The sequence below is a fragment of the Trichinella spiralis genome (genome assembly GCF_000181795.1).
Source record: "Trichinella spiralis strain ISS 195 chromosome Unknown Scfld2, whole genome shotgun sequence".
Lineage (NCBI taxonomy): Eukaryota > Metazoa > Nematoda > Enoplea > Trichinellida > Trichinellidae > Trichinella > Trichinella spiralis.
In genome coordinates this window covers 5600023-5609421 of record NW_003526941.1, presented here as the reverse complement: position 1 = coordinate 5609421, position 9399 = coordinate 5600023, and the positions used below count along the sequence as shown (strand labels likewise).

General features: G+C 36.9%; 3 protein-coding genes across 3 annotated transcripts; 1 reads left to right on the top strand and 2 right to left on the bottom strand.

Moving 5' to 3' along the window:
• Positions 1–62: 62 nt before the first annotated feature.
• Positions 63–1540, top strand: Tsp_05854 (exosome complex exonuclease MTR3). The gene is made up of 5 exons (XM_003380086.1): positions 63–143; positions 245–315; positions 378–643; positions 1191–1390; positions 1460–1540. The coding sequence occupies exons 1-5, from the start codon at positions 63–65 to the stop codon at positions 1538–1540; spliced, it is 699 nt and encodes a 232-aa protein (XP_003380134.1).
• A 352-nt stretch (positions 1541–1892) lies between these two features.
• Positions 1893–2891, bottom strand: Tsp_05855 (hypothetical protein). Its single transcript, XM_003380085.1, has one exon. The coding sequence runs from the start codon at positions 2889–2891 to the stop codon at positions 1893–1895; it is 999 nt and encodes a 332-aa protein (XP_003380133.1).
• A 2965-nt stretch (positions 2892–5856) lies between these two features.
• Tsp_05856 (conserved hypothetical protein) lies at positions 5857–7981 on the bottom strand. The gene is made up of 6 exons (XM_003380084.1): positions 7907–7981; positions 7358–7655; positions 7024–7286; positions 6289–6955; positions 6092–6185; positions 5857–5890 (listed from the first exon to the last, which is right to left on the bottom strand). Exons 1-6 carry the CDS (start codon positions 7979–7981, stop codon positions 5857–5859), a joined length of 1431 nt encoding a protein of 476 aa, XP_003380132.1.
• Positions 7982–9399: the final 1418 nt, after the last annotated feature.

Here is a 9399-nt window from a genome sequence, read left to right as displayed (position 1 = left end):
AATCATTTGGGGTCTATACTTTCCTTTGTGAAGAAATTTTCAGATCAATTCAAATCCTAGATATGGAATACAATTCTTTTCCATACAGCAAGTTGTGTAAAGAGGCTGAAAACAGCGAACAGAATTTGGAACAATCGAATCCAGTTGCAACTGAGTTAAGGATAAGTAAAGAGATGTTAGAAATAAAAAGGATTTTACAAGAAGCTGAATTCAAAAAGAATATATATATATTTAAGGTATGAAGATGAACTGTGTTGAATCATTTCGAGGTTCCGCTTATATTGAGATGAATAAAACGAAAATATTATGTACAGTGTAAGTAAGTTTCGATGAAGAATTTTCAAGAGTGTTTTATGGAATGGTGAATTTGATTTCAGCATTGGTCCACGTGAAGCGCACAAAAGTTCCGAGGATAGCATGGGCATGCTGTTGGCAAATTGCGGCAAATTGACGGTTTCGGTTCGATTTGCCCCATTTGCCAAAACGCCACGATTACAACGTCGTCGCAAAGAAGTCGCCCTGAGTGAGGAACAAAATTTAGCTACACTTATACAGCAAGCATTCGATTCAGTGGTTCTCGTTGAAAGGTATCCAAAAGCGGAAATTGTATTAATTATTTCCATTTTGCAAGATTCAGGCAATGGTGAGTGGATTGAATTTAGAAATAAAATTCGACATTTGAAAATTGATTAACACCTAGTGAGAGAAATATTATTTCAGTGGAAAACATTTTTAGAATGTTATCGTGTCAATATATATATATGTGAAATATGTCAACTTGGTCATTATTAGTGATTAGCAAGAGAAAATTTAAGAATAGTATCATATTTGACCTGTATGTATATAATAATAATAACAGTGTGAGAAAGTTTACTGGAAATAATAAATTAACTGAAAATATCAATTTATATTATCTAGGCATGAGTTTTCACTGAACCATGTATGTCTCTCTACCGTACTGAGAAATAATACTGATGAAGATAAGAAGTGACATTTTACTTTTACAGTTACAATCTAAAACAATATGAAAAAAAACAAAATGTAGAATAATTGCTTTATGAAACAATCAATTTCTTGTTCTACTGATTATCACTATTCATTAGATGTATATGAAAAGTTTCCTCAGTTGCCTACCTGCCTGTATTATATTATTCTCAGTCATATATGTATATTTTTTTTCTTTGGTTTAGTCCTGTGTGCTAGTTTGAATTGTTGCACAATGGCTTTAGTGTCAGCCGGTATTGAAATATACGACTTGTTAACATCCGCATCGGAGACACTGGAAGACAAAAGCGACAACGGCACGTTGACCATTGGTTACATGGCAAAACTACACCAACATGCGCTTACTGAATTCACTGGTTCCGCATCACCCCAAACTATCCGAAAGGTATATATATATATATATTCAGATTGTATTGGATTGTTTTGATTGTTTGTTTTTTTTCAAATTTCACAGATGATGACAAGATTGGAAATTCGGTGCACGGAATGGCGTACATGGATGGAGAAGAAAATACGAGCCCAGATGCAACAGTAGATATTTTTTGATTGTATTTTGAATGAATAAATTTTTAAAAAATAAGTAACAATCGATTTTTCTATAAAAATGCAGAAACCATAATTGTTTATAAATAAATTTAAGGTAAAAATGCATTTAATTTAACCGGCTGTATGTATGTATGTTAACAATTGTTGATTTGTTGTTTTTGCTTTGTTGGTGGAACAAGAAACAGAAAGATGGATAATTTTCAAAGAGAAGACGAACAAGAAGGGAAAATGGAACGAAAAATAGGATTAAAAATATAAAAAAGCAAATAATATTAACAAAAATATGATGATTTTAAAAAAGAAACAGGGTAAAACTGATGATGAAATTATGAATAACAATTTCAACAGCACTGATGTAAAGCAGTGGTATTATGATTGTTAACATGTTGATTATTGCTGATATTATTACTGTTATGGTGAGAATTTGGAAAAAGCAGTTCGGCTAAACGAGATCGAAACTCGTCGGTGTGGTAGATGAAAATGGCCGGCAAGAGCAGGGCAATGAGAACCGGGCAGACGGTGGATATTTGCCAAAAGTATTTGTCGTCGACGAAAAAAGCAACCCTGGGCAAGGTGAACAGTGCTGCCAGAGCCAAGCCCAAAGTGACCAGGCCGGGTTGGGCGAACAAGTTGGACGGGATGTCGGCTTTGAGCAGTGCAGACGGGGAGGAATCGTGGCCGACGGCGCCGTTGGCCGACAACGAGGCGAGCAATTTTCGACGACAACGTATCCGGCTGATGATAGCCCACAGGCCGGCCGTGACCAACGCCAAAATGATCACAAGCGTGTATATCATGTAAACCGGCGACGTGTCCAGCATGAGCTGGTATGTGCATCGGGTGGCCAGGGCGATGCTTTCCTTCTGCGAGACGATCACCGATGTGACAATGGCGTCGGCCGACGCGGTAAACAGCCTCACGGCGACCAAAATTGGTAAGCTGATTCGTCGACGTTCATCAAGTGAAGGGAAATTTGAATAATGGATCGCTCGGGTCGAAGCCATCAACGCCACCGACCATGACGGTGCGAAGGACAAGAACACCAACACCCAGGTGAAGACGATGCAGCCGCAGTAGTCGTGCAAAAAGTGCTCGTCGACCGCCTTCAGCGTGCTGAAGATGGCCATCGCCAGAGCCAGCAGACCGTTGCTTGTTATCAAATTGCACACTGCCCAGTTGAGCTTGGTTCGCAGGTTGGCGTACTTGCAGAACAAGAACACGTAGACCAGGGTGGACAACGTTGCGGCGTAGCCGACCACCGCCCTGGCCGTGTGACAGCCTTGTGAAAAGCTGTCCGTCGCCATTGTCTGCGACCATTCAACACGACCATCGGTGGACATTATTTCTAAAGTTTACCTACTGTTGAATGTTACTGAATTATCTGTCTGTCCGTCTGTCTGTCTGTGGAATGGTAATTATTATTTATTACAGTATTCTTCGTTTGGTGCGATCTATTCGAGCAAAATAACATAAATAATAACCCTAAACAACTACTAACTAACTATTATTACAAGGCATACTGTGGTCAAATTCCAACTTTGTATGATGCGTAAATTGAAAAGGGAAAAAAATATTTGTCTCAAGTTTATTATTATCAAACAATTTCTTTGGTTTAATCATAATCCAATCATTTTCGCTTGCATAGACAGCAGTTTAGTTTTGTGTAGCTGTAAATTATAAAATGACAACCATAGTTTCAACACAATATCAATTTACATATTGATGCAGTATGATGTAGTAGTGGTAGTAGTAGTAGCTGTTGTAGTAGTTTGTCGGTCAAATTGAATGAACACTGAATTGAATAGCCAGAAGGTGAATTTACTTGTTCCACAAATGAAGCAGCATTTTTCGTGTTCAGCTAGGACAGACGTGCACACATACATACAATGGTGCAACCCATTGGAGACACCACCACAATTAGCGTGTGTCAGAAAAACAAGAGAGGCGGAAAGAAATTCGGGTCACTCCCAACACACATTTGCTAGAAAATTGCGTCGCACATATGGGCCAATTATCAATTTACATCAATAATAAATAATGCAAATTTCTGAGAAAACGCCCAACCCGTAAAACACCGTCTACCATCGATAGTTGGATTGATTGATTCTCTCGTTCAATTAATCATCTGCTGCCTCAAGCTGTTTTTTTGTATATTTTCTCACGTTGAAAATTTCAAACAAACAAACACTAAAAACATAAAATACCAAACGAGAACAACCAAAGCCAACAAACCTTTCCTAACTATCTACTAATGAGCTGAATGAAAACTTCTCAAACGGACAAACAAAATGAAAACATTCCACATTTATCAAATTGAAATCAAGCTCATCTTAATGATAACCATCGAATAATCTTTTGTCATAATTTTACAAAGAATTTTACAAATTATCAAAGTTTTATTGTATGAACTGCCTTTTGTACTTCTAATTTGATGATAAAATGCAAATTGAAATTCACTTCAAATCGCATTGAATAAAAATAAGCGCAGAAGCAAAAATGAATAAGCAAAACACATCCTTTTACCTTCAACGTTCAAGCATACAGGTGAGGAAGGACGGCAGTTGACGGTGAAAATAACCAAACCAATCGCAGCAAACGTGCAATATGTATCACAGTATCATGAATATCAATGTTAAAAATAATCACAAAAAATAAACAACTGCACTGATGGAGAGTTTCAGTGAACAAGTGAAAAAGAGAAATAAACAGAAAAAACTCCTTCAATCGACATACATAAAGCGGCAAATGGCAGAGTTCACTACAGTATACGAAACAACAAGTTACACCTGCTACCGTAACCTGTGAAGTGAAAGTTGACGAAATTTTCAGCGCAACTTCTTTCTTCAATTGTCAATTGTAAAAGTACATTAATTTTTTAAAAAAGAAATTCTTTGAAATAAATGTTAAAAATGAGAAGAAATCAGAAAAAAAGTTGCTTTACATCAGTTGAAATTTCAAGATTTAAGCGAGCACAAAAATGACGCCGGACGTCCATCGTAAACAATTCTGCTAAGATTATTGAACAACAATTTATAATGTGCCGTGCAATAAATACCGTCCGGACCGTTTACAAATGTTTCCAACCTAAAAAAATAAATAAAAGATAAGATAAATAAGTATACTTGCACGAATGTAGTATACAAATGGGGGCCAAATGCATTCAATCAATTGGCATCATTATATATATGCCAACGCTTACCTGAGATTAATGTGACAATATTTACATCGGAAACATGGTTTATGGTAAGAAAGACCGTCGCATTCGATTTTTTCTGCCAAATAAACCGTTTTCGAACAGACGGGACAACTGCGAACAGAAGCAGTACTGTTGTGGTCGGTAGGAAAAATCTACAAATAAATTTGAAATAAAAAATATTATTAAATGGAAACCAATTTCTCTAAAAAGAGAAATAATAAGAAAATAGTCAAACCTAACATCATGCACTAACTACAATTCATTATGCTTATAATAAATGAATGAAGCAACTTTTCATTTCTAAGGTTATTTCATTATCGGGTAAGATTGCTATATTATGGCTAATTGGTTAGCACAAGGTCAACGAAGCAAAAGTATTTTCCACACAACTTCTGGACCGTGTGAAAAAGCAAACGTTAATATATCTAATTTGTAAAACAAAAAAAGGGTGAGAGGGGGGAGGGAGAGAATATCTTCGCTTCTAAAAAGCACTAAGATTTACATTCGACAGTAGGTGAAGAAAGAGACATGCTAAGGACACTGTATATACTGGTAGCTAGCTAAGCGGAAAAACTCTTCTCTACACGCAGCAACACTTACTTTGTTGATGTACTTGTAAAGAAATTTCTCCAAGTTGTCATCAGAAAGAAACAGAAACAAAAAATTCGAAAAAAATATGCATATCAATTAATTTAATATAAAAAACTTTTTTATCTTCATTTTCGTGAGATCAAAGTTGTACACATGTATGTATGTATATAGATTGGAACAAGTTCAAGACAGATAAAGAGAAAGAGAGGGAGAGAGAGAGATTGGGAAAGTAAGAGCAATGAAGAGAAAGAGAATAATAATTAATACATGTGAACGGAAATGAAGAAAAACTAACTTTGCTTGCTTATTCAATATGTATTTCATCAAAGACGACGACCATTTGCTCATTGTCAAAGCATTTCAGAAATAAACTGCAGCACAAAGTCAAGCAATAAAGCAGAATTTAAATGTAAAATTAAATATTAAAAATATATTAAGAAAAGAAAATTCTCGCGGCATAAAAGAAAGAAACAACCAAAATTATAAAGCATAATAATATTTCACGATAATTCGGCAATTCACTTTTGTGTAGCACTATTGGTCGGTATTCGTCTGAAAATTCAGACCTTAGATTTGCGTGTGTCTGTATGTTTCATGGGTATAAATAAATTTTTTTTTAAAAAAAGATAAAATTAAACAACAAAAATAATTTTACAAAAATTAAATCTGCAAATTCATACCTTTTTCACATTTTTTCTCGGCATTGTACTCTTCTGTGCCTTTTTTGCTTCCTTTTTTTGTATTTTTTCCCACCTGGCACGCATTTTATGCGCATGTTCAGCAGCAATGGCCAAATCCTCTTTATTTTCTGCTGCATTTCCATCACCATCAGCATCATCTTGGTCTTCTGTAATTTGATTCTTTGCCATTTCTTTTTCAGCTTTAAGTAGAGAAAAATTACCATAATTAATTAATTGATTCAGTTGAGATCAATCAATTCATCACAGTACCTTTAATGCGTCGAAATTCTTCTTCCAATTCACGACGCTTCTCTTCGGCGGCTTCTTCGTCAACGTGACCAGCAGCAGCGGTATTGCGTTCGAATTTTTCACGCAACTGCTTGGCGTCGGTTTTGACAAGCGGCTGCTCTTCCTGCTTCCCTGTGTCGGATACTACCACACCGGCCGGTCTCTCTTTGCCGACCGACTCCACCTCGGCTTTGTAGCCTTCGGGCGGTGGAGTGATGACCCGCTTCGGCTTGGGTCCCTTGGGCTTTTGGGCGTCGGCTTGGGCCGTCTGGCCAATCTGCTTGAACTTGTCCAACAGATGCTTGACTTCGAAATCTTCGGGTTGGTTGGAATCGGCCTCGTCGGCGTCGTCCGCCGGTTTGCGACGGTTGATCGGTTCCGGCACTGGGGCCGTTTCCTTCGTCCACTTGCTTTCCTTGACCACACCGACCGCCGTCGGCTGTTGGACAACGGCCGGAGCTTCTTCGTCCAATTTTTTGAACTTTTCCCTCGCTTTGCTGGCAACTTTGATTTCCAAATCCAAATCCGGCCTAACTTTCGGTGCAGTGTCTTGGTCGGCTTGGAAAGCGGTTCCTTGTTCGAACCGCTGCTTGATCGAGCTCAGTTCCGCACACTGGCGCACATCGGTTGGATCTTCATAAGGGACCGTCTGGAAGGGTTTTTCCAATAGCAACAACGACAACAACAACAACAACAACTTTGGCAAAAAAAGCTTACTTTGACTTCAGCCTGGGCACGTTCGTCGGACATACGACGCTCTTTCTCTTCTAGACGTCGTTTTTCCTTTTTGAATCGCTTAAATTCCGATTCAATTTGCATCTGCTTCAACATCTGCCTGTCTTGTTCATCCTGTTGAACGGCATTCTGCTCAAACGCCGCCTTGATGTTGCCCATTTCGGCACACTTGGCATCGACCAATTCGGTACGTTCCACCGGCTTTGTTTCCACATTTTCAAACTTCTTCTTCACATTTTCCAATTCTAAAGATACAAGAACAAGCGGCTTTCACTTATCATTATTATTATTCACAGTTTTGCAAATTTTTCCCAACCTGCAAATTTGATATCATCAATCGGCTGCTTGGACACGGCCGTGTCTTGGAATCCTTTGAGGAATTGTTCCCTAGCTTCACGGCTGAACGTGGTGTCCAGGTCGGCTTCGACCTGCGATTGACGTTCACGCTCTTCAATATCCGCAGCTGTGCGTTCTTTGAAACGTTCCTTCACTTTCACTGAACTATTCTTCAACGCGTCCAATTCTTCACTGGCCAACGACGGCAGTTGAGCTTTTTCCATCGCAGCCGATTCCCACTTGGATTTGATCTCTTTAGCGCCAACCTCTAGTACAATCTAAAAGACAGAAAAAAACAACTGTATGAATATTAAAAGTGAAATCCAAAAAAATATATATTGCTTGCCTGCTCTCGTTTTGGTGAATCCACCACTTCCACATCTTGCCCGTCGACAAAGCTTCAAAATAATCAATAAAAATAAGCAAATATACATAAAAACGTAAACAGACAACTAGGGAATAAAGATGCAAAATAAATAAATAAAAATAAAACAATATCACCGTCATACCGACTAAGTTTGTCTTTCACTTTGCCAGCTTGAGTTAAGTCGACGTCGATTTGTGATTTTCGCTCCACTCGACCTTCTTGCGATTGTTCCAACATTGATCGTCGATTGCTTAAGCTTGGTATGGCGCCGAGATCGTCGGCCGTTTTCAAACTGCCTACACAACAGAAAAGGAATAGATCAATTCAACAAACTGGAAAAGTAAACAAGTAAACAAATTAATAATAATATATTACTGTTTGTTTATTTACATAAAAACACAATGCGCCCTGCGCATTTCCCCTCGATCAGTGTTGTGCATGTGTGAACCCCTCCCCCACGATCCGCTGTAAGTGCTATTGTTGATACTGGTGCTTTCAACAGTCACTTAATCATCACTGGTCCAAGCAGACGACGTGTTTGAAATGAAGAGAGAGAACATTTGCAAATTCAGCCAATTTGATTGAATTCATCAAATACCACCACCACCACCACCACAAACTAGCGCCCATACATACGCATAGGAATAAAAGATTCAAACTCGATAAAACAATCAATGCAAATGAATGTATGAATCAATCAATCAATCAAGCAGTAAATGAATCATCCAAAAATAGGGCGCTGGCTGTCTTGAAATTGAAAAAAAAAGAAATGAATAACTAACTGCTAACAATATTCGAAAGTAAGGTTTGTTCAGTTAAATATTAATTGGAACTGAATTCATTTCAAATAATTCAAACTTCATTGCAACCATATAGATTCTTTACAATCGATGAATCTATTAATAATAGAATAATTACTAATCCATAACAACTACATCAAATGGCATTGCTTCATTTTTACAATGCAAAATCGTAATGAAAAGTATAAAATTGCATATTTGAAGAGATGAATTTTTGAAATTTGCGACAATCATTCAGTGTTTTTTATTTTGTTTTTTTTAAAACAACTCTGCTAATAAGTACTAATTTCAATTGTTATTTAACAAAAATATTTAATATTTTAAAAAAAAATTAAAATAAAATTACTTTTCACAACGCTGGGATCAAGCGCTTTCGGACGCCGCACAATTGCATAGTCGCTTTCTTCATCACTGTCGGTTGCACTGACGTCTAAAAATTGCCCTTCGCGTTATTTTTATTTCAAAATAACAAAGCAAATAAAAAAAACAAGCAAAAAAATGACTCATCCGTTTGGAAATCGATCAAATACTATCTCTATGATCACAAAATCAAAAAAAATGCAAAAAAAATTTGAAACAAAAAGAAGATAGATAACATTGAAATTGAATAATTTCAAATTGCATAACTTCCATTTATCTATTGATAATTGATTGCCATTATTCAAATTGAAAATTGCAAAATTTTTATTGTTCTTTTTATTAAAATAAAACGTAGTGCTTTTTTCTTGATCATGAAACAATTTTTCATTGAAAATGACGCGAAACGTGCTTTTCGTAAAATAATTTTCAAAAAATGTTTTTCCTCAAAATGTGCAGTGCATTATTTAAATTGAAAATGGGACGAAAGATGTGTTT